This window comes from Ciona robusta, chromosome 7 (genome assembly GCF_009617815.1).
Source record: "Ciona robusta chromosome 7, ASM961781v2".
Classification (NCBI taxonomy): Eukaryota; Metazoa; Chordata; class Ascidiacea; order Phlebobranchia; family Cionidae; genus Ciona; species Ciona robusta.
Genome location: NC_143241.1, coordinates 7,410,663 through 7,436,629, shown reverse-complemented (window position 1 = coordinate 7,436,629; position 25,967 = coordinate 7,410,663). Strand labels below are relative to the sequence as shown.

Sequence of the window (25,967 nt, the reverse complement as noted above, 5' to 3'; positions counted from 1 at the left end):
TGTAGTAATGACTTGCTTTTTGACAAATTGTCAGTTTGTATTACTATTGAGTATGTAAAGGTACTTTGAATCACTATTAAAGCAATGTAGACAGTTAAGACCAAAGTAAAAAACGTATAAATATTTGGTATTATCATTAAAGGTGTGTGTAGATAATTTGCACAGTATTAAATAAAGTAAACAGTTTGCACCACTGTTAATTATATGCAGTTAGTTTGCACTTGTATTAAATGTATGGAGTAAGCTTGCATCATCATTAAATAAGTGTAGATAGTTTGCATCACAACTTATTATATGTAGTCAGTTTGTAATTTATCATTAAAGCTATGCAGACAGTCTGCATTGATATGTGGAGTTTGCAGCACTATTCATTGTATCCTTTGCCTCCTAAGATTAACATCCTGTAAATAATTATATTCACAATGAGTAAGAACTACCCACTTAACCTACACATCCTTAGCCTTCTTAGTGAAATCAGACAGGATATCAGTCGCACTGGGTTTATTAATCACTGTATGAGTCGTTTTGGATCATTTTCAGGTTTTCTCAAGCGGTCCAGAAGGAAGAATAAGGTAAAGTGACTTCTGACTATCGGGTATGATATTTCTTTGTTTATGTATTTCTACTTGACTATTACAGTTCATTTTACTTAGTTCGAACTCTTTTAACGTGCAGTATAAGAACATAAATGAGATTTTTATTTTGAAAATTTCAAGTTTGGTTTGTTTTAAAGTGAATATACAAATGCAGCTTCACCCCAACACACTGAGAGGGCTTTCAGTATTCCCAAACCCATAAGTCTAAGTTCAGAAATTTCAAAATGTATGCAGTTTAACTAACCAAACAATTTTTTCTATGCCTGTTGTTTCTTAATAACTGTCACATTTTTGTTGTTTAATTGTTATATTAATAGTATTAACCCCCTCCCCCCTTATACATATTCAAAGCTAAAGGTAACAAAATACCAACGAATGAAATATTTTTGCATATATCTCTTGCACAATTTGTTTTAGATTGTTCCGATATGGCAGAAGCAGATCCTTCACAAAGTAAGTCGTTTTGCATTCATACACCTCATGCTCAAATTTACTGTCGAATAAAACATGGTGTCTTCTAAGACACCAGACACACATGGTGTATTCATACACTTCATGCTTACTGTCGGGTTATAACATTTTTTAAACAAAATTAAATTAATTCAAAATATAAAACTGCAGGAGATGATTCAAGTTTTAATTCAGCAAGCATTTAAATATCACCATACTATCATACTTAAGAGCAGTAACTGCCTTTAACATGCTCCTTGTTGGGCCATGAGAATACTTTCAAATAACAATGTAACATTTTTTTATGATTTTAATCGTTTTTGTAAAACAAAGTTATTGGCAAAAATATCCAAAAGCAAATTTACTTTTCTGACTTTAGTTTCAAAGGATACAATTGCAATTTATAAAGTACAAAAATATTTAAATGCTTCAAGAGAGTATGTTTAATTTACAGATGGGCTAAAAGAGCATCAACAAGGTGGAAAGAAATCTAACATCCAGGTAAATTATCTATTTGTCAGCAAGTATTTCTAAAGTTCATTTTTAATGAAATGTAATTTTTAAATTTAGTAAATACACTAAGCAAAAGTAGAGTTTGATTGACTTGTTTTAAAGTTAATCCACAAATGCAGCTTCACCCCCCTCCCCAACTAGGAGAGCTTCCAGCATTCCCCAACCCATAAGTATCTGAGTTTGGCTTCTTTTAAGTTAATATAAGTAAAGAACAAAACCTTTATTCTCAAAATGATTAAGAGCTGCCTCCTCAGATTAACTTCCTATACTGTTTAATGCTAAGGATATCCATTGAGGTAGACCGGTATTATCAATGTGAGTAAGGCCAACTTCCTTTGCCTCCCCATATTAACATCCTGTAGATAATTATAAACACATTGAGTAAGAACTACCCACCTAACCTACACATCCTTAGCCTACTTAGTTGAATCAGACAGTTTTGATTATTTGTTACTATTTCCCACAACAACTCTTTCACAGGTATCCGCAAGTGAGGAAAATGGGTCCCACGAACAATCTGAAAACAAAGGAAAATGCTACATAAAAAGGTATTTAATGCCATAATAGTTTAATCTTTTTAACTTCTCTGCTTTACGAGCGCCATGTTGAAGGCTCCTTGTTGTCGGTTTAGTTTGTCAACATCAATGTTACTGCAACACAATAATCATTGGTTGGTTTTCTACGTTTGTTCATAATGTGCTGACGGAACAAACTTTCAATTGTGTTATGAACTTGAATTCACCTATATTCCTAAACTTGTAATACATATATATAAATATATTTCTAAACTTGTAATTTATATATATATATATTATTTGTATGATAACCGTTAGATGGGAGGAAATACACAAGGAGAGAACGGATAGAGACAAGGAAGAAGCAAAAGAGAAGATGAACAAAAGATTAAAATTGTAAGCAACCAAAGATTTCTCTGATTCCTACTATGGCAACATTATGTCTTTATTTCATCTGGCTACATGGCTATCTGGCTGGGCATTTTTATCATAAAGGATACCTTCATGCTTTTTACTGGTACCATCATTGTATTCTTGGGTAAAACATTTAGCATTTATGACACCAACCAATGTATGACTGATAATTTGGACAACCCATTAGTGACCACTGGGTTGGAGCAATTGTCATTAAGTGTCTTGCCCAAGGACACATAAGCCCACAATGGTAGCAGCGTCGAGCCTTGAATCCATTACCTCTGGGTTAGAGGCAAGCATGCTAGCCAACTGTGTCACGGCTCCTCTAGAAGTCTAAAATCAAATTAGTTGAACCGTCGTATCAAGGCCATGATAAATAACGTGTAATTAATTCATATATGGGACATACAGGAACTAACTATATAACCCAAATGTTTTGACTGCTTTTAAACAGTTTATTACTATGAAATAAAATAGGATGGAAGAAGCTGGTTAAAAACAGTTGACACTATACTTTAATTCTGCATGTTTCAAACTGTGCTAAAAATCTTTACAATATTTTTTTCTTGCAGCATAAGAAAGTCAAAAGTTCAATACAAGCTTGATGTAAGCATTAACTGTGAAAATGGAAACAGAAATCCAATTAAAAGTCATGCAGAAGGTAAAATGAAAACACAATTTTTTATGGAAAATACGAATGTAATAAAAAATATAAAAAGCCATCAAAAGTTACAAAACTCTGTCCAAAATATCATAGAATCTAATTAAATAACAAATTAAAAAACTTGATTTTTAAATGATTTATAATTAATGATTCATGCTGTTAAGTTCATTATTATTGTCCGGCGCCGTGGTGTAGTGGTTAGCGCGCCTGCATGTAACCCAGAGGTAATGGGTACAAGGCTCGACGCTGCTACCATTGTGGGCGTATGTGTCCTTGGGCAAGACACTTAACGGCAATTGCTCCAACCCAGTGGTCACTAATGGGTTGTCTAAATTATCAGCCATACATAAAAAAAAGAAAAAGCCAAAAAAAAATAATTACCTACAAAGTAACATACATGGTAACTTGTAAGCTGGCACGAGGTGTTAACCCATGTGATAACGACTGTCGTTTTCCGGCCACGCAAGGATAAAGTAAGTTACATTCATTCCTTCATTATTACTTGTGTTAACTTAACTGATGTGTTAAAGTAGATTTCTATTATCAGCTACAGAATCAGGGGATTATTACATGTTTATTGATGAGACAAAAAGAAAACAAATTATGGGATCAGATGATGAAAATATGGTTGGTATTTTAAATCTTGTGATTTCTATTATAGTGTTTCAGTTTTGTTTAAAAATTGTGTGAGTAGTGTCTAGAGTTACTTACAGTTTAATGCTTTTTAGAAATTAAATAATTTTATGGATCTATCTGTACTTTTAGAAGATGCACAAACTTCTGCAGCTTGTTGGGTTTGATCTGGAAAAAGAAGGTAAAACGAAATTGAAGTGGTACCACAGTGACTAGTGCGCCTGCATCTAGCCCAGAGGTTATGGGTTCGAGGCTCGACGCTTCAACCTTTGGTCCCTTATAAGTTGTCTACATTGTTAGCCACACATTACAAGAAAAGTGAAAACAATCACACACAAAGTTACATAGGGGGTAACTCATAAGAGGTACAAGGTGTATGAAACAGAAAACGACTATCATTGCCCCACCACACGACAATAATAGGTTACATTTATTCAAACAACCACTTATTTATTCCTATTATCCTGAGCTTTGCAATTATCATTACATTAGAAACACCAATCTTCTACATGTACTTAAATTTTACAACACTTTAAAACCCAGGTGTTTCTTGTGATAAAGAAGAAAAAGAGGAAAAAAGTTGCAAAGGTAAGCACAAAGCCAAAGTCCAATGTTGTGTCTCAGAGGTCACTTGTATCGTACCAAAGCTGTTTTCGTTGCATGATACTGATACCATTGTGGGTTGTGGCATATGTATCCTTGGACTAGACCCTTAACGGACATTGCTCCAACCAAGCGGTCGCTTATGGATCGTCCAAATTCTAGTCATACAGAAAAAAACACAAAAAAACTTTACCCACAACGTTACCTACATTAATAAGTAATTAACAACCTAACTACCACTTTTTTCCAAGCACATTCAGAATCATTGAAACAATGTTGCAGATCAGTTTAGGATTTCTTTTTAAAGTCATTAAACTTACTGATATTAAGCTGAAGGCTTACTGATATTAAAAAACTGTTGTGCTTTAGTTCAGAGTTTTTGTGACTTAAAAAAAAAAACAATGGAGCGATGTTGTGCAACAGTTCGGGGTTTGTGTTAAAAAAACAATGGAGCGATGTTGTGCAACAGTTCGGGGTTTTTGTGACATGAACAAAACTAAGAAGCAATGTGATTCAATAATGCAATCTTGTGGTTCTGGGCTTAATAAAGGTGCTCAGAAACTCAATGAATGGAATCTAGATTATAGGAACTTAATACAGAGATTGGATTGGGAGAAAAAGAACAACCGAAACGACAACAATAAGGTTATTATGTCCTATGGTTTTATTGTTAGTTTTTCATATGAATATTTTGATGGTGTGTTTTTAGTTTTAAAATGATTTTGGCTTAATATGAACAATAATTACTGACCAATAAAACTACCTTTACTGTCAGGGTCACCAACTGAAAACCAAATGATGTATATTCGTCTGGTTATCATTATTAATAATTTAACTGTACTTCAGCAATGTTTTTCTGTTTGAAATATTGCTATCACATTTTAAATCAAAGTTTGTGTGTCGTTGATATATGTATTTAACAAAATCTTTCTGCTTTATAATGAGTTATATCAGTTATACCTTTAAATTATTACGAAATCTAACTTTATTTTTATAATGTAATGCAACCTATGGTCCCTTATAAAAATATGTATTTAGTTGTTCCATTTAAAATTCATGATCTTTGTACCATAATACAATTATTACAGAAGTCATCTCAACCTTCATCTCAACCAGTTGTTGATGGTCAAGACAGGAATCCATCTACAAAGAAAACTGAATGGAAAGATTTGGATGCGAAAACTTTTGATGAACATCGTTGCTGTGTGGGGAAGTTTATTCTGGCATTGTGGTAAGCAGAATAATATAAACGCTAGGTTTAAAGTTAAACTTGTTAGGTTTCCTTGGTGGTTTTCTTTTGTAGTAAGGCATCAAATTGACTGTATTCACATTTTTAAACCTTTATCACATTAAAAATATCTTCTTGTTTTTGTTATGTGTCAAAATTTTGGTAACAAGAAATTTAGAATATTATAAACCTGGTTTGCATTAACAAGTGTTGTTCCTTAGAAAGACAGATACAAATATTTCTCAAGATGTAAAACTTAAAAATAAATAGAAATCTTTAAAAATATATACATAAACTAAAACAATTCTCCGCTCACTAAAACTAACCAACCCATCATTCCCAGGTATGCGATGGCTGCACACTTTTACTTTGTTTGTTATTTTATCTTCATTCTCAACATGATGCTGAATCCTTCTGTACTATCTGGGATTCTCCCCATCATTCTCTTCTTCTGTGCATGTTTCCGCAACATCAGATATAACACTGTGTTGTGGGTGATTGCTGAAGGATATACATTGGTAAAATACATTTGAAAAGGCTTAAACTTCCCGTTTATGTTTTCTGTTTCAAATATTTTAAACTTCTTATTTCTAAATAATATTGAAATGTACTCACTTTGTGTGCTAGTAATTTTTAAATTTTGACTCTTCTACAGGTGGTGTTCATAGCCAGATTAGTCTGTTATTTCGGGTCTTTCCAGTTTAACAGCCAGGAGGAGGTAAATCTTCATCAGAACGAACCTTTCTGGTGGCCGAGAATCATCGGGTATGAGAAATCTGTACCCTCGCTGGTGATGGACAGTCTTCAACTTGTTTTCGGCCTCCTTCAAATTATTTTGCTTCTGGTGAGAAAGCGTAGCATTTATGACTGGTAGTTGTATATTTTTGTGCTTTATTAATAAATACTAAAGAAGGAGATGCCGTTTTAAATGGCGGCTGTTAGTTTTCTTTACTTTTATTGCGAGGTATGCAATTATGAAAAAACTCACGTAGTGCTTTTGGTTAAACCACTTATTTATTTTGGGGCAGAAATGACAGAGCAAAACAAAAGTTTTGTAATTGCTTTTACCACGCCGAAATCCACATTTGGTGATCACTTTGATTGCTATTACCATGTCTGCAGTTACATTGTTAAAGTTAGTTATCATCTGTCAGTGACTAAAAGATAACAATGTATACTTGCATCATAACCAGGTATATTGTTTTTGTAAAATAGTGTCCGGGTTTTCCACGTTGCTGGTGTAATGGAGCATCAGAAGCAACAGGCAGCCAAAAAGCGACAACAACAGAAACAACAGACAACCGAGAAGCGACAACATTAGAAGCAACAGGCAGCCGAGAAGCGACAACAACAGAAACAACAGACAACCGAGAAGCGACAACATCAGAAGCAACAGGCAGCCGAGAAGCGACAACAACAGAAACAACAGACAACCGAGAAGCGACAACATCAGAAGCAACAGGCAGCCGAGAAGCGACAACAACAGAAACAACAGACAACCGAGAAGCGACAACATCAGAAGCAACAGGCAGCCGAGAAGCGACAACAACAGAAACAACAGACAACCGAGAAGCGACAACATCAGAAGCAACAGGCAGCCGAGAAGCGACAACATCAGAAGCAACAGGCAGCCGAGAAGCGACAACAACAGAAACAACAGACAACCGAGAAGCAACAACAACAGAAACAACAAACAACCGAGAAGCGATGACAACAATAGAAAAAAAGTCGTGTATTTGTTGCTGCTGTTGTAAAGAAACAAAATGGAAAAAGAAGGATGAAAACATTTATGATGTTTATCTTCTGATGTTGGTTTGTGACATCATAAACTTCCTTATCTTTGCATTTGCCTATTGGTCATTCGGGGTAAGTTTGAGTTAGTTTTGTTAAAACAGTGTAAATTATACTTATTTAACATAGTTATTTTAGTTTTCCTAATAAAAATTAGAGTATAAACTAGTTCTTGGCGTATTATTGCTAATATAAATTTGCTGATTTTATTAGTATTATAGTGAACTAGAGAATTGAAAGCAAATCTTACAAAAAAGCATTGAAATGTCCTGCTGCTGTTGTTACCAGGCATAAAGTTTTGCTTGAAATTTGCTCTTCTAGTCATATCTTGATGATATCATGCCCGAAGGCAGACAAAATATTGGTGCAAAAAACTCTTTTGCAAAAAGAACTATTTTCAAGCACACCCTTTACCATATAATAGTGTAATATGATGATTATTTTTTAAAGTTTTTTTCAACCCATCATACAAACCTTTTGACACATCTGCAATCGAATCACGTACCGCATGGATTTCTTATACTGCTATTGGTGCAGGTAAAATTAGATTTCAATTTTACAGCTCATTTTGTACCTATTAATAACCTTGGTTTAAGGTTTTTTAAATTTACAACCATAAATATAAAACACAGTCACTTATAAACAGGGCTACCATGCCACCACTATTTCTAAGGTTTGTCCTTATTTTTATGACTAATGCCTTTTTTTGTCTTGTTTGCGACAAAGCAACAAGTGTAAATGCAAACCTCTTTCATGCTTTCCATATTATATTATGCTAAACTTTTAGCTACCAAAGTTTATGACATCAAAAAACAAGAATTTGTTTTGTGGTCAATATGGATGATTATGAAGTTGCAAACTTCCCATGAGCATATAAGTAAGAGGTGCATGCCGCTAAGGTCATAGGCCATTTAATACCAAAAAAATGCTCATTTACAATTTATGAGTGTGGGGAATAAAAATCATATTTTTAAATATCATTAAAACTTAAACTTTATTTTAGTTTGGGTTGATGTTTTTTGATCGAATTCGCTACCTGCTCCACTGTTATTACTTTGGCCTTGTATATCACATCCTGCTTATGGTGGGTGTTCATGTTTTCCTCTTTTGGTTTGTCCCGTATTGCGATAACAGGTAAAGTAACATTTATACAAACTTATCTTGTTTTTGTCTGTGTTGGTGTATAATAAATATTATACATACGGATAGTCTACTTATTTTTACTCAAAAATAAACCTTTTAATTCAATTACATACAGGCCTTTCAACCAAAATTGTTTCGCACAAATCTGGTATTTCTTCAAAGCTGTTTATTTCCTTCTATCTGCCTACCAGATCAGGTGTGGCTACCCCGGTGTTCTCACAACAATGTATGTTTTTCCCCAATATGGGAAATTAGACAGGGTTCTAACTAAATGGTGAGTGTGGTGTATTGAAAACCATGTGTGTCTGGTGTATAAGAAGACACCCATGTTATAACTCGACAGTGAACATGAGGTGTATGAATACACTATGTGTGTCTGGTGTATAAGAAGACACCCATGTTATAACTCGACAGTAAGCACGAGGTGTATAAATACACCATGTGTGTCTGGTGTATAAGAAGAAAACCATCTTATAACTTGACAGTGAGCATGAGGTGTATGAATATACCATGTGTGTCTGGTGTATAAGAAGACACCCATGTTATAACTCGACAGTGAACATGAGGTGTATGAATACACTATGTGTGTCTGGTGTATAAGAAGACATCCATGTTATAATTCGACAGTGAGCATGAGGTAATTTTCCCTTTTTCTCCAGTTATCGAATAATTCCATTCCTTGCCGAAGTAAAAACACTGATGGACTACGTATTCACAAAAACAACATTGACGAGATCCGAATGGTTCAACTTTCAATCAATTTATGCAGAAGTTTATGATCTTGAATGTTCGAAAAGTGAAAAGGTTAAAAACATTTAGGTTTTAATTATGATATCTTGCATTAATTTTCCCTAAACCCAGCTCTGTTGTTTAACTCCTTCTAAAAAGCCATTCTATCTAGGATAGTGTCAGAGGAGCACTCCAGGAATGTTGCGACAAATTTGGTTGGTTCATTGGTTTGGTATTTGTTCTTATCATCATATTTGGACCTTTATTTGCCTTGTACATTGGTATTACCGTTTTGGGAGTTACCAACAATCCAATGCAAGTTTCTATGAAAATATCTCTTGGTTCATTTGAGGTGGGCATTAAAATTTTAAAACATTTTTTTTAACTAATTTTAGAAACAAATTTTATGTTAAAATGAAACCACAAGTCTTATGAAGGCCTAATCCTTATAGAAAAATTCTTAAGCACTGATTTTTCGCAATCACTTGCTTCTTTTTTGCTTTAACAAATGCACAATGTATTTTTTTCAGCCACTGTTTCAAGTCGTAGCTGATTCCGATCACATTAAAGTTTGGACCGAAACTGAGTTTGAAAATTTTCGACAAGACTTAAGTATTAGCAAGGTCAATTATTCTATTTTATTGATAAATTATAATACAAGCACTATCAGCACTTCCTATTAAATTCAACTACTTGTTTTATTTAGACCACATATAACACTTAATGTCTTCATGCAAGATTTAGCACTCAGTCATGAATCATTTCTTCTGCTATCGTTTACCATAAAATGGTCCGACTTAACGATTACGTGCGTAAAACCACAACAATAAGAAAAATTGTGAGTTTTAGAGATAAGGTGTGACAGTGATTGCGCAAAACCCGAACTTTTTTTATTTTATTCTTTATTACCCTAAATTTACAATTTTTTTTGGAAATAGAATGCAGAAGAGTTTGTGAAGGATTTCGGATACAGGCAAATTGTCACCGTGACCGTAGGCGGTGAATCGAAGAGAATTTGGACCATCAGCCCCCCACAATATGAGCTACTGGTTGATAGGTTAAGTCCTAACAATACTAAACCAGTGAGGCTGCTGTTTGAATGGACACTAACTAAGTAAGTTACTTTGTTTGATTTATGCTGAAGTAATTGAACTATGCAAAATTGATTATGCTGTGTAAAAAATTAAATATAAGTGGCATGTGATTGGACCTAGGATTTAGTTCAGAGCTGTCTTAATAATAAGAGGATCTCACCTGTGCCCATAGGATTTTATTACTTTAAATTTGTGACATTTATGTGTGAAAGAAACAAAGTTAAAAAAAATAGTTTAAATATTTTTTTATTTCTATTAACGTTGATAAAACTCTCTTTATCTCCACCTAGTGACCCCGCTGTCACTGACATAGTAACCTCATACGGTTCAAACTCAGTGATGCTTGAACAAAGTAGTGAAGAACGGAAACATCTTTATCAACTGTTGAAACAAACCAAAAGAATAAACACAACTGACAGCGCGTAAATATGAGCTTAATATATTATTACCACATTTAAAAAAAAAATTAACAAAATTCTTAAAGTTTTAAATAAAAATAGTCAAGTACTAGTTATGGAGTTTGTAAAGCTTCACAAAGTTTAGAGAACTTAAATCATTACCTTCGTACAAGCATTTTTGCAAGGATTTTGTTTACCAAAAAGTCAACTGCTACATGTATCTGATCTGTGATCTATCATACCCATACCCATAAATTATTCATCAGTACTGCATAGTTTTGACGGTAATACTGTATTTAAACTTTTCTATATTTTAGCATCATCATGAATTTGTTTCCCCAATATGTTCACTCACAAAGTACTTCCTCAACTGTGAGACCTGCCTACAATTTATACCAAGGTATCCCATGATTTGACACAAACGAAGTATAAAACACAGAAAAAAGAAAGGGCAAATATTTAATAATTAGGAAAGCAATTTAAAATTATTGACCAAAGTAATGGAATTTATAATGAAAATTTCAAACCATGGTAACCTATTAAAAATACAGGTAAAAAAACATAAAGAAATTAAATTTGTTACATAGGCACAGGTAAAACGTTTACAAACGTGAGGCTTACTTTACGAAGGAACGATAGCTTCACCTGGTGGCGAGTGTTCGACGATTCGACACCAAAGGAGAAACCAAATCTTCAGCTTACTATTTTTAGCGACAAAGTCTCTCATCCACATTGGGACTTCATTGTTAGCATGGGGTTCGTTATGTTCTGTTATACTCACCTTATTTATTTTGGCACATTTCGGGCCAACGACAGTGCTTACTAGTTACCACCTATGTAACTATGCGTGTGTTTTTCATTTGGTATATCCGAGAAATTGAGTCTCTTGCCCAAGTACACGTAGACCCACAAAGGTGGCAGCGACAAGCTTTAAACCCACATCCTCTAGGAGGCGAGTTCTTCATTTTCCACGGTGCCATCATATGACATGGATTTTTGTAGATTATGAACATGCTCATAGATATAAATATTAAAATACATGTAACACTCCAAGTCTCCAACATACTTATTTCTATAACATAGTAGTTTATATGTTACAAACATTTTCCTTCTTATTCCTTTGACTATAATGTTTTCAGTGCGAAGTCTATTAAACTCAAATCACATTTTCTAAGGTGGACTACTTTATATCTGTCAATAGTTTTGGCAGTAGGAGGTTTGATTCGTCAAAGTTGTGGGTCCACTTCAACTATCATGTTTCAGTAAGTTAATATTGCTTTTATATCCTGTTAGATAATTGACTTTGTTTTATGTTTCAAGTCACAGTATCTCACAATACCATAGTAGTGTTGGATAATAAACAATAAGTTTACATAGAATGCTTATGCAACTGGTGTTTACACACAATACATTACAGAGAGCTTCCAAATGTTAAACGAATCCTTGAGCTTTGCAACGACATTTACGTGGCGCAGGAAAATAGCATGTTCAAACTTGAAGAACTTCTTTACGCCAAGTTGATTTTCCTGTATCGATCTCCAACCACGCTTATCAAGTGGACCAAACCAGAAAGTTTAAAAGAGAATGAAAATGAGTTGAATAATTCGTCGCAAGATGTTGTTGCTACTAGTAATGCTGCTCCTAGTAATGATGCTGCTCCTGGTAGTAATGCTGCTAGTAATGATGATGCTCCTAGTAATGATGCTGCTAGTAATGGGTCCGGCTGCTGTTGTTGCTGTTAGTAATGAATGAAACTTGCTTTATCCTTGCATGGCAGGGCGAAATGATATAAGTTATTACACTGGTGTTCTGTTTCATACACCTGGAGTTAGCTTACATGTGTAACTGTGTGGGTGATTGTTTTTTTTTAGAATCAGGAGATTTTGAAGAGGTTCATGTATCTAAATATTATAAATATTTGTACACTCAGGCCTGATGCTGTAAAGAAAATATGTATCTACTAAAAGTAAAGACACGCTTAGAAGCAAACCAAAGCCTGATTAATGTAGAAATAACCCAACATTTTTGTAGTAGGCATTAGATATTTTCATTTTTTTCTGTGCTTCTCAAACTCAATCATCATTGCAAGTGCTTTTGCAGACATTAGAGATTATTTGTGCCTATATTTAAAATATTTGTAATATTTTTGTGATTTTAAATTAGTTTATATGTTTAGATATATTTATATATATTGTTTACAACTGTCTCCATACACCCTGATTAATGTTCTATTCATCACATAAGAATTAATCACTATGTAGATTTTGCACAAAAATTTATTCCATCTAGACTATGTTGATTTACTGATTTACCAATAGATTATTCCAATTAAATTGTTGCTACGTTAAAACTTTTATAAGCTTCTGTATTTGTAAATAAAGAAAATATAGATGCGTATGTAAAGTACGATTGTGTTTGACGGTACAGATTTAATTATGAAGGTTTGGAATTATACATATAGCTATAAGTGCACATGCAACATTCTTATTCACCAAGAAATCCAATATAGTAGGTTGTGGTAATATGGTCCATATTTTTATTCTCTTTTATTGTTCGATTTGGTAGCAAACTAAGTATATTGAGAATTATATAACCGTGTCCCCACCACTTTTTAAAAATACGATTAGGAAATATGGGATGTTGTATGCTAACAGTAACTCTTACCGCACTATACCATAGTTCCATGAGAAAAATGGCAAGGATAAAATTTGAAAACTTTTTTTTTTTTTCATCTTTTATTGAGACATTAATTGGTATGTACCTCATGCTTACTGTTGAGTTATAACATGCGTGTCTTCTTATACACCAGACGCACATGGCGTATTCATACACCTCATGCTCACTGTTGAGTTATAACATGTTTGTCTTCTTATACAACAGACACACATGGTGTATTCATACACCTTATGCTTACTGTTGAGTTATAACATGAATGTCTTCTTATACACCAAACACACATGATGTATTCATACACCTCATGCTCACTGTTGAGTTATAGCATGAATGTCTTCTTATACACCAAACACACATGATGTATTCATACACCTCATGCTCACTGTTGAGTTATAACATGGGTGTCTTCTTATACACCAAACACACATGATGTATTCATACACCTCATGCTCACTGTCGAGTTAAAACATGGGTGTCTTCTTATACACATCACACATGGTGTATTCATACACCTCATGCTCACTGTTGAGTTATAACATGGGTGTCTTCTTATACACCAAACACACATGATGTATTCATACACCTCATGCTCACTGTTGAGTTATAACATGGGTGTCTTCTTATACACCAGACACACATAGTGTATTCATACACCTCATGCTCACTGTTGAGTTATAACATGGGTGTCATCTTATACACCAAACACACATGATGTATTCATACACCTCATGCTCACTGTCGAGTTAAAACATGGGTGTCTTCTTATACACCAAACACACATGGTGTATTCATACACCTCATGCTCACTGTTGAGTTATAACATGAATGTCTTCTTATACACCAAACACACATGATGTCTTCATACACCTCATGCTCACTGTCGAGTTAAAACATGGGTGTCTTCTGAAATAGACATAGTGTACAAAGTTTAAGTTATATTCACCTGAACTTGCTATAGACAGTTATAAACACAATGAGTAAGAACAACCCACTTAATTTATTCATCTTTAGCCTACTTAGTTGAGTGAGACAGGAGAGCATTCAGTAGGTTTAGTGGAATTGTTTTAGATAGTTACAGCTGTACATTTGTTGTTTGTAGAGAATAAATAGAACTGTGTATTGTTGTATTTTATTGTGTTTTAAATATATTTTGTTAAGCTCATTATGTTTAGCTTTAGTTTTTGACATAAATTTGTAAAAATTTGTGAGGCTACAGTGAAGTAAGGCACTAAAGCTAAGATAACTTGATTAATTTGTTTTTAAATATGCAGAAGCATAGAAGTGTTAGAGGAGCAGAATTAACATTGATTGTTGTAGTTGTTCTATCATACAAGGGAACCTCACAAAATAATCAGTAACAAAATTTCAAAAAGAAAAGAGAACTGCGCTTTAGAGAATAAGCGAGTAACTTTTAAATGGTTGATAATGAAGATGTGTATATGAGCATTACAAAAAGGCGGAACCAAATGTTGAACTGTAAAACTGGACCATGTAAAACTCGTCATTAACTACACCATAAGTGGGCAGCCTTGGAAGGTAAGAATATTTTTGTTTTAATTGAGATTAATAGTGTAAGGTGTATGAGATAAAATTGCAAATACATCAAATATGTAAAACATTTTGCTTCGCAAGTCTTTTAATATAGCTTTCAATATAATTAATTTCCGCTAAACTGTCATGTCGAGATTAAATGTTCTTAACAGTATTCATAATTGTTTTTAAACTTTCAGTTTTGCTAATGACATCAGACTTTTATACACATAACCAGTTGTATAGCATTGTATACAAACTTCAATAATAATTGCGCCTGCTTCGCAAAGTATTTCAAATCACACTCAAAGTGACAGCAAACTAAAATGACTAGAGGGACATTTTCCTATTTTGTTTCTCAGAATTAATATTTCATGTTTATTGCTTATATTTTGCTATTTAATTTTTATTTCTTATGTTTTTCTGTTTTTAATGACCACAGTAACCAAGAGTTGTGCCACTTATTTCAGTTGATGCTTTTTAACTTTATTGTCAAAGCTCCTCAGCTTAAGTTTTATGCTTTAGGTGTCATTCAATCTCTTTGTTTGGGACATTTTCCAAGCGTTCATGAAAGCTTGAATTTCATTTGGGTCTTTGTTGTCTGTCTAGCAACTGTAGCTTTGGTATTCATTCAGCCTTGTTTTGTTTTGTAAGGCAGTTCCCTGTTTGCTGGAACTTATTTTAGGTTCGAACTGGATAACTTTAACTGTGTTTTTAACTTCTAGCGAAAATGGCTGAACCAACTGGTAAGTTTTGTTTTTTTTATAATTTGTATATTCTACTTTGTGATGTCACTTTTAATATTGTAAAGTAAATGTTTGTAACAATAAAGCTTTTTTTTACAGGGCAACACAATCTGTACATTTGCATCTTTATGCAATGATCAAACCTAAGTTATTTATATTTGTATTCCTAATAATACATTTCATAAGATTCAATGCATGTACATTACACTGAAGATATCACTAAATGTTGTCAACACTTTAAAAAAAGTAGTTATCAAAAAGTAATGAAGTGTTTTAAGGACAATTGTATTACCAAATTTAGCAAAATTGTCTTTAAAAATACCTTATGTAAAGTTTATATTAAAGTAAAGAAAATACCGTAAGATGATAAGTGATATTTGATTGTATGGTACCTCATAAATTTATTTTTATATAACTTACACCTATGAAGAAATACGGGAAGAGCCAGCTGGACCATCAGTCGCAACTGCTGAGCAACAACCAACAAGGTATTCGGTAACTTTATAGCAATAACAGCATTGATGTCAATCATAGTTTTGTTTAAAGTTTATTTTGGTCAAATTCTGTACTAGTTTTTTTAAAAAACAATTCAAATTAAACTGGTTCAGCAGCCAAACATTTTTAAAAGATTGTTGATCACAATGCTTATAAATATTAACTTTACTTTAGCCGAGTGACTCCTTTTGTGGAATTGCTTCAAAGAGTTTCTTCTCTATTGGATGAAGACAATTTAAGAAGATTATGCAATCACTATGGTTACTGTACTGAGAACAGGTTTGAAAAACTAGACATGTGTTTTATTATACACCATAAACACGTATTGTATTTAAACACCTCATGCTCACTGTTGAGTTATAACATGGGTGTCTTCTTATACACCAAACACACATGGTGTATCCATACACCTCATGTTCACTGTTCAGTTATAACATGGGTGTCTTCTTATACACCAAACACACATGGTGTATCCATACACCTCATGTTCACTGTTCAGTTATAACATGGGTGTCTTCTTATACACCAGACACACATGGTGTATTCATACACCTCATGCCCACTGTCGAGTTATAACATGGGTGTCTTCTTGTACACCGGACACACATGGTGTATTCATACACCTCATGCTCACTGTTCAGTTATAACATGGGCGTCATCTTATACACCAGACACACATGGTGTATTCATGCACTTCATGCTCACAGTGGAGTTTTAACTTAGAATTATATTTAAGAGTTGGAGTCAAAATCCTGGTTTTTGAAATATCTCAACATAAACTAATTATTATTATTAGTCCGGCGCTGTGGCAAATTTGGTTAACGCGCCTATCTCTAACCCAGAGGTTATGGGTTCAAGGCTTGACGCTGCTACCATTGTGGGCATATGTGTCCTTGGGCAAAACACTTAACGGCAATTGCTCCAACCCAGCTCCAATAAAAAAAATCACCCGCAAAGTAACATACATGGTCACTCGTAAGCTGGTACGAGGTGTATGAAACAGAACACACGTGTTATAACAACTGTCATTTCCGGTCACGCGAGGATAAAGCAAGTTACATTTATTGAATTATAAAAAGCGGTGTCAAATTATTCATTCAAGACTACTAATCATACTTAGTTTTAATCTGTTGCTCACTCAACGCTACACACCTAATGGAAACATATTTGCAGAAGCTTTGCTACTGCGCTTGAGTTATTTCAGTTTTTAGAAGAAGGTAATCTCTGGGGTTGTGGGACAGAACAAGGTACCTTTAATTAAAACATAAAGATGTTTTTGACTGATTTCAAAATTTAAATGTTATTTCTTATATAAGCTACTATAAAGAAATTTTAACAGAAAAAGCAGAAGTTTTGATCGAACGAATGAGAAAGTTGGGCCGTCAGGATATTGTTCAAATAATTCAAACTTTGAAGGATCAAGGTAAAAGTTATTCTGTCAGTTGTTAGATCCCTTTTGTCGACCAGTTAATATTGTTGTGAAGTTCCTTTTCACCTATCTCCATTCTTAATTTCTGCATCCAGTCTTAAATCTTTTGCTTATGACCTACTTACATGTATTAACAGTATACAGACCTTTAACTAAAGTTTTCTTTTTTGAAATATGGCAGAAAACACTGTTGCTGTTCGTAACGTGGCACCTTCGTCGCTAATTAGAGTGAAGGTTGAAACTACTGGTCAGTGCCAGTTGCAAGTCAATGCACGAGGAGAATACGTTGTTCTCTTGGAAGGCAACATCTACAAGCTTGCTACTGATATATTTCGGGAGTTTGGTGCTCTGCCTTTGTTGGCCATAGGAGGTTCAGTAGCTGCGATCTGTTATGGCTTATACAAGTTGGGATACAATGCGGGATCATTTTACCGTGGTTGCGTTGAATTTGATATTTCTACTGAACCGGACAAAGAACTTACAGTTTGTCGCAGATTAGAGAATGGGACATTCTTAAAAGAGCTAAGGGAAGAAGTCAAAGATATAATAGAAGAGCATTCTGACATACTGGGTGACCTTAAGCAGTTCGCTATAATCTCATGTAAAGGTAAATCTTATTTGTTGACCAAAATGTGTTATCATGGAAAATTTTTAAGTCGGGTGCCATGACACAGTCTTTAGAGGGCTTGTCTCAACCTAGAGGCTATAGTGGTTCCTTGGGCAAGACACCTAATTTACCCAGACCAGAGGCTGTGGTTCCTTGGGCAAGACACCTAATTTAAGGCAATTTTTCTAATGTAGTGGCTCAACATGTATTGTCGAAGCAGTCCCACCACACAAGGATATATAAATTGTATTTATTCCACATTTCTGAAGATATTAGGAAGTTATAACCCGATAGACTAGATAGATTCTAATTTGGTTTGCATGGGGTAGTTTTGCAATTCTTTATACACAAAACTAAAATTTCTTTATTTACAGAAATTTGCCAAAATAAAGAAAAAGAGGAGCCCGTTAAAGATGTTTCTGCAAGTAAGAAAATGCGATCTATTTTATATAGGTTAAGTTCTTGTTGCCCTAATTTGAGTCAACTGACTGTTTTTATATACTTAATATATTTTAAAGTATATTTTTGACCAATGATGTCATACTATAAATGTCATTTCTTATTCAAGCTACTAATACTGTTTTCACAGGAAGGATAGAAGGTATGGTTAAGGAAATGAGAGAATTGAAAGAGTTGATGATTTTATTGATTGAGAAAGTTGGTGGTACTGTTGAAACAAATCTAAATTTTGAGAAAGAAGGTAAGAGTTGTTCTGCCAGTTGTTCGCTCCAATTATTTTTAAGATAATTAATCTTTCTGTTACCAGAGCTCGAGAGGCTTCCAGCTCAGCACATTATTGTGACAGGTATTTTTTTAGTACTGAGTTTTTTATTGTTATTACAACAGTACCACAGTAAAAATGCCAAAATTGTACATAAAAATTATTATTTACACTGATAAATGCTTTAGTCTGTGCCAACCTATTAGAACTTACAAATGATCTGTTTAATGGTAAAAAAAGCTAAAACAAAAATTCTAAAACATATAAACGAAAAATGTGTATACAGGCTATCCTGACTTCGATATACTTTTTGTAAAGGTGATTTAAACTTTATCTTTCTAGGTGGTAGTACTTCTGGAGACAGCTGTAAGTATAAGATCTTTATATTAACTCTAGCATAGCCTACTATGTCTATGTTACTGAAATATGAGATATGTAACTGTAACTCGTAGAAATTTTAAAATAGTTGAGCAACTGTCACACATAGGATAACCATTCTATGGTTTAACAATTTTCAGACATTGGGTCCATTTAACATTTGTTTGTGAAAATGATAATGTTTTAGGCAAAAACATTTATTGAGCTTTGTTTTTGACCCAAATTTTAGGTTTTCAGAATAATGAATCAATTTCATTGTCATATTGTAAACCAAAGAATCAAAACTTTTTATCTTTTTTTAATAAATTTAAACAAATTAGAAGTGTTTGTTTTTTATGTGCACCACTCACTATAAACAGCTGTGAATATGGTGCAACAAATTCAAAGATTTTTGTTGACAACTTGTAAAACTACTAGCTCAACATACGCATCGTTGTGAAAAAAAAAGGTTCCAACTGTAATTTGTAAAACTAGCTGTCAAAAATAATCAAATGCTTTAGCGCATATGTTTGATCCACAGCTTTACAGCGGCTGAGGCCAGCACCCTATACAAGAGATAGAGGTAACTGTACATCACTTGCTTGCATTGTGTATCCTTTTCATTCTATATTTTATTTATTTGTGTTTAATTTACATTAACTGTCTTTATAAACTTTGTAAATATTTGTAGGCGGTTTAAACAAACATGTTGAAATTGTTTTTTTCCCTTATCATCAACTGTCATTTAATGCAGTATGAAGTTTTGACTCATGATGTCATAATTTAAATGTTGTTTCTTATCCAAGCTACTAAAATATTTTTACAGAACTGGCAAAATTAATGGCTAAGCCAAGGAGAGAGAGGCAAGTTAAACGGATTAAACAGTCTCCGCCCGAAGGTAAAAGTTATTCTGCCAGTTACTAGCTACAAATATTTTAAGGTAATTATTATTTCTGTTACCAGAGCACCGGGCTCCTGTGATGTTTGCTGAACCAATGTCTCCCAAATTGACTTCATCGGATATGTTCGGTACACACTTGTAAATTTGTGTTGACAACTTGTAAAACTACTAGCTCAACATACGCATCGCTGTTAAAAAAATATTTTTTTTACAAACTTAATATTATAAAGATCCAACTGTAATTTTTAAAACTAACTGTCAAAAATAATCAAATGCTTGATGAGCATATGTTTGATCTACAGATTTACAGCGGCTGAAATATGCCCCCTATACAACAGATAGAGGTAACTTAAGTTAATATCAATAATTAAAAATATATCTGAACATAAAAATCTGATAAACTGGATTTTTTTATTTATGTGTTCATGTTCATTTTACATTAACTGTCTTTACAAACTTTGTAAACATTTGTAGGCGCTTTAAACAAACGTGTTGAAATTGTTTTTCCTTTATCGACTAATGTTATTTAATGCAGTATGAAGTTTTTGACTCATGATGTCATAATTTAAATGTCATTTCTTATCCAAGCTACTAAAATATTTTTACAGGACAGGCAAAATTAATGGCTCAGCCAAGGAGAAAGAGGCAAGTTCAAGTGATTAAACGGTTTCAGCCCCAAGGTAAAAGTTATTCTGCCAGTTATTAGCTACAATTATTTTAAGGTAATTATTATTTCTGTTACCAGAGCACCAGGCTTCTGTGATGTTGGCTGAACCAATGTCCTCAGAAATCACTTCATCATCGGATATATTCGGTTTAGGTACACACTTGTAAAAATATGAGGAAAATAAAGCAATACTTTGAAATTATTGTCAGCAGTCTTGTGAACACCCCATACTTGTTTAATTTTCAGAACAAAATTCATATTTGTTCTAATATGAACTGGTTTAAAATTTAAAATTTTTAGTTTATGCAAAAATATTAGAAAGTTTAATAATAAAAAGTTCTATATATTGTAAATTCTAGTTCACTAAAAAATGTGTATAGCCTACAGGGTAAGCTGATTTTGATATAATTTTCTAAACATGATTTAAAGTTTGATTTTTTACAGATGGTCAAATGGTATATGTTGAAGACAGCTACTGTAAGTATAAGATCTTTATATTAACTCTAGCATACTATGTATATGTTACTGAAATATGAGATGTGTAGCCTAACTGTAATTACTACAAAATCATAAAAATATAAAAATAGTGGAACAACTGGCACACATAGGATAACCATTCTATGGTTTATTAGATATTGTGTCATGCATTTTAATAGTGTTTTGGGGAAAGGTAATGTTTCAGGCAAAACAATAATAGTAGTATTTTACAAATTTACCATTACATTTTAATATCAAAACAAAAATAACAGCAAAACCCCCTAATAGCAAATTTACTTTTCTGGATTTAGTTCCAAAAGGTTTAATTTCATTTTGTAAAACTAGTTGTTAAAGATAATTTTTCAAGAGCATGTGTTTATATTTAGAGATTCAGTACCAGTTGCTATACAAAGTACATTGGAGGGAAGTGATTGAAACTTTGTCTTTTCCCAGGATTTCCTAGAAGACCATATATTGATGTAGAAATAACATTGTAGTCGCATTAGACATTTTAATTTCTATGTGTTTTTGGCCTAATAGTTTATAAAATCGTATACACGTAAAAGTCACATAAAAATAAAGTATTTGTAAACTAATTAAGTATTTGTATATTGAATCATGTTAATTTGTAAAAAATAAAGTATTTTTATATTGTATCATGTTAATCCTGACTTTTTTTGGCCGTAATTTATAAAAAAAATTGGAAATCCTTTTGCACTAATTCAAATTGACTAGAATAAATTTGCAGTGAGTAGGTAAAGTTTACATAAAATTGACTTTGCAGTAGCTAAAATTAACATAAATAATTTTGTATGTGCCTTTGCAATAGTTAAAACTTATTAAAAAATCAGAAGTTGTTTTATGGTTTTGAATGTTTTCTTTTTATGTGTATTGTTTACCACTGTCCACATAACCCTTGATTGATATTTTATTCATCGCATAGTAATTAATCACTGTTTAGATTTTCTATAAAGTTTTTATATTCTGTGTTCATTATGTTGATTTACTCGCTAGTTTAAAACTTTATACGCTTCTATAGCTGCAAATAAAGAAAATGTAGATTCATATGTAATGAGTCACTGTGTTCTGGGTATAGGTTTAATGATAGAGGTTATCTTAATTTAACTTAATGTATTGAAGGTTGAAGATCAAAGAACCTGTGTTGCTTAATTATAACTTCTGGCTCAATAGTTTTATGTGTATGAAGTATATTTTCCCTTCTTTAATATCTGACATGTGGTAAATGGTATTATAAAGCCTTCTTGTTTGGAATGACTAAATATAACTTCTTTATCTTCATTCTTCAAATTGCAATACAGTTATCACGAATTTTATACTTTATCATTTTTTACCCACAACACACGTGCATCTAAATATTGCTGGAACTGTATATATTGCTATAAGCAAACATGCAACATTCTTGAGCACCCAGAAATCTAATATAGTAGGTTGGGGTAAGATGGGACATGGTTTCATTCTTTTTTATCGTCGTATTTAGCAGTAAACTAAATATATACATAAGTATTCAAGCGTAGTTCCACCACTTTAAAAGCGTTATTTATTAAAAATACGATTAGGAAATATGGGATATTACGTTCCAACGCTAACCATCTTACCGCACAGTACTATACCAAAGTCCCCCGAAAAACTTTTTAGTTATTATTGTGACATTGAATTAAGGTCATTGTTTTGTGCGGCTCTTTCTTGCATAAACAAATTGGCAGATATTATATCCGACTTGTATCGATTATGGCAGAAACAGAAACTTTACAAGGTAAGTGGTGTGTATCTCATGCTCACTGTCGAGTTATAACAAAGTTATATATGTATCTGGTCGCATACACACACCCCAATTGTAATAAGATATCCAGAGCTTTTTAGGTTATAACGTAATGGCGTCTTATAGTCTAAGTTGTGTCAGGTTAATATAAGTATTGTTTTAGGGGAAAATAAACGTATATATGCCGACATTGATCGACTGAATAATAGTGAATGGCACAAGTTTGCACGACTTGAATCTGGGTTGGATTTATCCAACAAACAAATATATAACATTAAGTTACAATGTTCTAACAATGGGTAATCCTTTAGCTGGTGGCCACCTGAAATTTTGGTTTCAAAATGTTCTATAGCCCTCACTGATACCTGCTGTCTAATTTTTTTTTCAAAAAAGTCGGGCGTTCGTGTCGAAAATTAACTTTAAAAATGCGCAAAAACATGCTGTGTCCATAGATATCATATATATAACTAGATAGCGCCATTGGCAAATTTTTTGTCGCCATTTGGGCACGCTTGACTGCACACGTTTTGTCCCCATACGTAGCATCATAGCAACGTTGAGAGGTGTGCGCTGATTGATTTTTTGTGTTTACGAGTAATAGTATGCTTGATGCTGTTAAAATCATTCACGAATCTGTATTGAAAATGGGAATTTGGTGTATTTACAAAGATTTTCAATAAAAAAAAAAGAAAAATCAAAGAAAAAAGTCAAACAGAAGAACTTGAGTTGGAACTAATTGGTTTTGAAAAAGTATGCTCTTCATAAGTTGTTTTCTTATTTTGTGCCCACACGTCTTTGCTGTAAATTTTTTCCCAGATGGTGAAGGCGAATACTGTAGTATTTTTTTGCAATTAATTTGACTAAACCAAAAACATAGTTATCTGTAAATGTACAGTCGAACATGTGTGAGTCCAGGCATCTGAACCATTTCAATAAATTTATATTTTGTAGTACTGCATATGCTATTCCATTTAGTAAACCATGTAAACTTTAACTATATTTGCATGCCCCTCTTCAGAAAGACCAACAACAAAAAAGTATCCAAGCGGAACTTTCCAAGACTGATTGACACCCAAAGCCATTAATACAAGAGCTTCTTTGGCTACAGGAGATGAGTCATCCAATTTATTATCCCACCAAGATCAACAAACCCTCTGTATTTTGTACCATCCCATGACTGGTTGTTGTGTGGTTGTGTGGATGTAGCTTTGGCTTTTATACCTACAAATGCAATCTCAGTAAAACCTGGTTCAGCTGAGACCTTTGTATACCACTTCCGAATTTGTGCTGGATGAGGCAGAGCTAATCCGAAACATCGTCGAACGAACATGAAGCTAGGCTTTTGTTGAATAAAACTGAAGCATAAGTGCAAATGCCTTCAATTCTTTCGGATAAACTTTTCCCATTCCGGATTTAAAACTATCCTTTTAAAAATTTATTTTGGCACTTCACCAAAATTTTTCTGCAGCATATTAGCACAATTCTCACTAATCATAATATTTTTCTTTATTGCACCAATTGCTTCTTTTAATGTTAAAATTTATTTTCCAGTCTTCGTGATTTTTCTTTACTTTTATTTTAACAAGACTTAGCCGATCTATATTCTTTTGTATTTTTTTACCAAGTTCCAAATTACATTTTCCCATTGAATAACCAGCAATACTGGTTAAACAACCCATTACAGGAAGAGTCGGAAACAAAAAAAAATCCTTTTTTAACACACATACAATTCACTTCATGTTTTTCATGTTTATTTCTTTCACATTTATAAGATAATGTCAGTCACTGATATTTTGAGAATAAAGACAGAAAAGATAAGAAAATTGTCAATGCGAAACAATGCCATTGTGTAAAATACTGTGGATTAGAAATAGAAGAACTAGAGTTTTGTGTTGTCATTACACATCACAATGTATTAATATATTGTTTTGGAAGTCTCTTTTAGCAGCTCGAAAAGTTTATTTTTAAGCTTTTAAAATCGGTTTCTTTTGTCGGAAAACTTGGCTTTGTTGTATTGGTTGGGGTTCTGTAAAGAAGAACAAGAGTTTATTGATTGCAAGCTATGGCTAATCTGGTGTATATAACTACTTACTAAGTTACTAGTAAGGTAAATGGCATACAAATTGTGGTTTATTTTTACACTTAAGACATCAAGTAATTACATTATTAATTTATAGCAGTTGTTAAACAGTATCTTCAAAACAGTTCGTAATTTAACCACATCTTCTATTAAATATTTATCAATTTTACCTATATAGTTTAATAGTTACTGGTTACATTTGTTTAGTCAATCCTGCAATTTTAAATTAAAAACTCTTTACACACATTAATTCCTAACATACATGAACTACTTCAATTTTACCACTTAGCGCGAAAAAGCGGTAATGTAAACCGGCCATGTGCTTAGCCATTAAAAAGTAACGCATTTACTTTACTATTTAAATCTTTAAAACGAAGAAAAACTGCTTATACTTACTTTCTTTCGACTATATCTACACAAACTGCCTTTCCCGCTGTCTAAATTGGGGCTCAAACTGAATCACTCAAGCGTGTCCTATTTTCGCTCACTGCTGCCATTGAGTGTGATTGAGTCGCGCTCTCTAGTTATATGTATAGCTCAGTGGCTGTGTCACCGTAATTCGTCTGATTTGCGTAAGGTTAACGATTTATTACGTCACAATCGCGGTCTGTTACGTCACAATAGTGGTATATTACATACGTTATAAGACTGTATAGCCTTGTTTTTCCCCACTGTTTTAACGTAGGAATCAAACGTAACAATACGCATTCTATGACGTAATAATCCAACCTTG

The 25,967-nt window shown here is 33.2% G+C and overlaps 3 protein-coding genes and 2 long non-coding RNA genes across 13 annotated transcripts; 4 read left to right on the top strand and 1 right to left on the bottom strand.

Moving 5' to 3' along the window:
* Positions 1-31: 31 nt before the first annotated feature.
* On the top strand, positions 32-4,897 carry LOC149734351 (uncharacterized). Of its 3 annotated transcripts, XM_089881666.1 has the most exons (10): positions 32-595; positions 1,014-1,049; positions 1,501-1,547; positions 2,040-2,107; positions 2,393-2,470; positions 3,061-3,149; positions 3,700-3,779; positions 3,918-3,966; positions 4,329-4,373; positions 4,758-4,897. In XM_089881666.1, exons 2-10 carry the CDS (start codon positions 1,025-1,027, stop codon positions 4,826-4,828), a joined length of 552 nt encoding a protein of 183 aa, XP_089737792.1. In that variant the 5' UTR covers positions 32-595; positions 1,014-1,024; the 3' UTR covers positions 4,829-4,897. The 3 variants fall into 3 exon arrangements, with proteins under 3 accessions (XP_089737792.1, XP_089737791.1, XP_089737790.1); XM_089881665.1 differs by lacking the exon at positions 4,758-4,897 and having other exon boundaries at positions 32-572; positions 4,329-4,509; XM_089881664.1 differs by lacking the exon at positions 4,758-4,897 and having other exon boundaries at positions 4,329-4,509.
* Positions 4,836-13,121, top strand: LOC149734350 (piezo-type mechanosensitive ion channel component 1-like). Its single transcript, XM_089881652.1, has 17 exons — positions 4,836-5,033; positions 5,477-5,619; positions 5,960-6,134; positions 6,272-6,460; positions 6,832-7,482; positions 7,858-7,944; positions 8,411-8,541; positions 8,666-8,824; positions 9,210-9,354; positions 9,452-9,631; positions 9,810-9,902; positions 10,218-10,393; positions 10,664-10,795; positions 11,089-11,171; positions 11,359-11,527; positions 11,947-12,033; positions 12,189-13,121. The coding sequence occupies exons 1-17, from the start codon at positions 4,836-4,838 to the stop codon at positions 12,511-12,513; spliced, it is 3,123 nt and encodes a 1,040-aa protein (XP_089737778.1). The 3' UTR covers positions 12,514-13,121.
* A 1,378-nt stretch (positions 13,122-14,499) lies between these two features.
* LOC149734349 (uncharacterized) lies at positions 14,500-22,439 on the top strand. 7 transcript variants are annotated; one of them, XM_089880374.1, is made up of 19 exons: positions 14,500-14,980; positions 15,700-15,720; positions 16,151-16,208; positions 16,390-16,494; positions 17,389-17,462; positions 17,555-17,638; positions 17,826-18,251; positions 18,626-18,676; positions 18,841-18,951; positions 19,018-19,056; positions 19,315-19,338; positions 19,871-19,912; positions 20,156-20,227; positions 20,293-20,358; positions 20,533-20,574; positions 20,839-20,910; positions 20,976-21,050; positions 21,342-21,374; positions 21,761-22,439. In XM_089880374.1, coding segments are annotated over exons 2-19 (1,392 nt in total). In that variant the 5' UTR covers positions 14,500-14,980; positions 15,700-15,704; the 3' UTR covers positions 21,763-22,439. The 7 variants fall into 7 exon arrangements, with proteins under 7 accessions (XP_089736500.1, XP_089736501.1, XP_089736504.1 ...); XM_089880372.1 differs by lacking the exon at positions 14,500-14,980 and having other exon boundaries at positions 15,019-15,720; XM_089880375.1 differs by lacking the exons at positions 14,500-14,980; positions 19,018-19,056 and having other exon boundaries at positions 15,017-15,720.
* A 1,153-nt stretch (positions 22,440-23,592) lies between these two features.
* Positions 23,593-24,977, top strand: LOC149734348 (uncharacterized). Its single transcript, XR_016385229.1, has 2 exons — positions 23,593-23,904; positions 24,173-24,977. It is a non-coding gene; the product is annotated as an uncharacterized LOC149734348 (long non-coding RNA).
* LOC149734347 (uncharacterized) lies at positions 24,884-25,773 on the bottom strand. The gene is made up of 2 exons (XR_016385228.1): positions 25,631-25,773; positions 24,884-25,180 (listed from the first exon to the last, which is right to left on the bottom strand). It is a non-coding gene; the product is annotated as an uncharacterized LOC149734347 (long non-coding RNA).
* Between the last annotated feature and the right edge of the window lie 194 nt (positions 25,774-25,967).

What these genes read in the sequence shown, in the direction of transcription:
- LOC149734351 (XM_089881665.1), top strand. Translation starts at nt 1,025, where the DNA reads ATGGCAGAAGCAGATCCTTCACAAA. An exon ending in AGAAGCAGATCCTTCACAAA is followed by an intron (nt 1,050 to 1,500) that starts GTAAGTCGTTTT and finishes TTTAATTTACAG; the next exon opens with ATGGGCTAAAAGAGCATCAA. An exon ending in GTTTGATCTGGAAAAAGAAG is followed by an intron (nt 3,967 to 4,328) that starts GTAAAACGAAAT and finishes TTTAAAACCCAG; the next exon opens with GTGTTTCTTGTGATAAAGAA.
- LOC149734350 (XM_089881652.1), top strand. Translation starts at nt 4,836, where the DNA reads ATGGAGCGATGTTGTGCAACAGTTCGGGGTTTTTGTGACATGAACAAA. An exon ending in TTGCCTATTGGTCATTCGGG is followed by an intron (nt 7,483 to 7,857) that starts GTAAGTTTGAGT and finishes TATTTTTTAAAG; the next exon opens with TTTTTTTCAACCCATCATAC. An exon ending in TTATACTGCTATTGGTGCAG is followed by an intron (nt 7,945 to 8,410) that starts GTAAAATTAGAT and finishes ACTTTATTTTAG; the next exon opens with TTTGGGTTGATGTTTTTTGA.
- LOC149734349 (XM_089880374.1), top strand. An exon ending in GCTGAGCAACAACCAACAAG is followed by an intron (nt 16,209 to 16,389) that starts GTATTCGGTAAC and finishes ACTTTACTTTAG; the next exon opens with CCGAGTGACTCCTTTTGTGG. An exon ending in CCCCTATACAACAGATAGAG is followed by an intron (nt 20,575 to 20,838) that starts GTAACTTAAGTT and finishes ATATTTTTACAG; the next exon opens with GACAGGCAAAATTAATGGCT.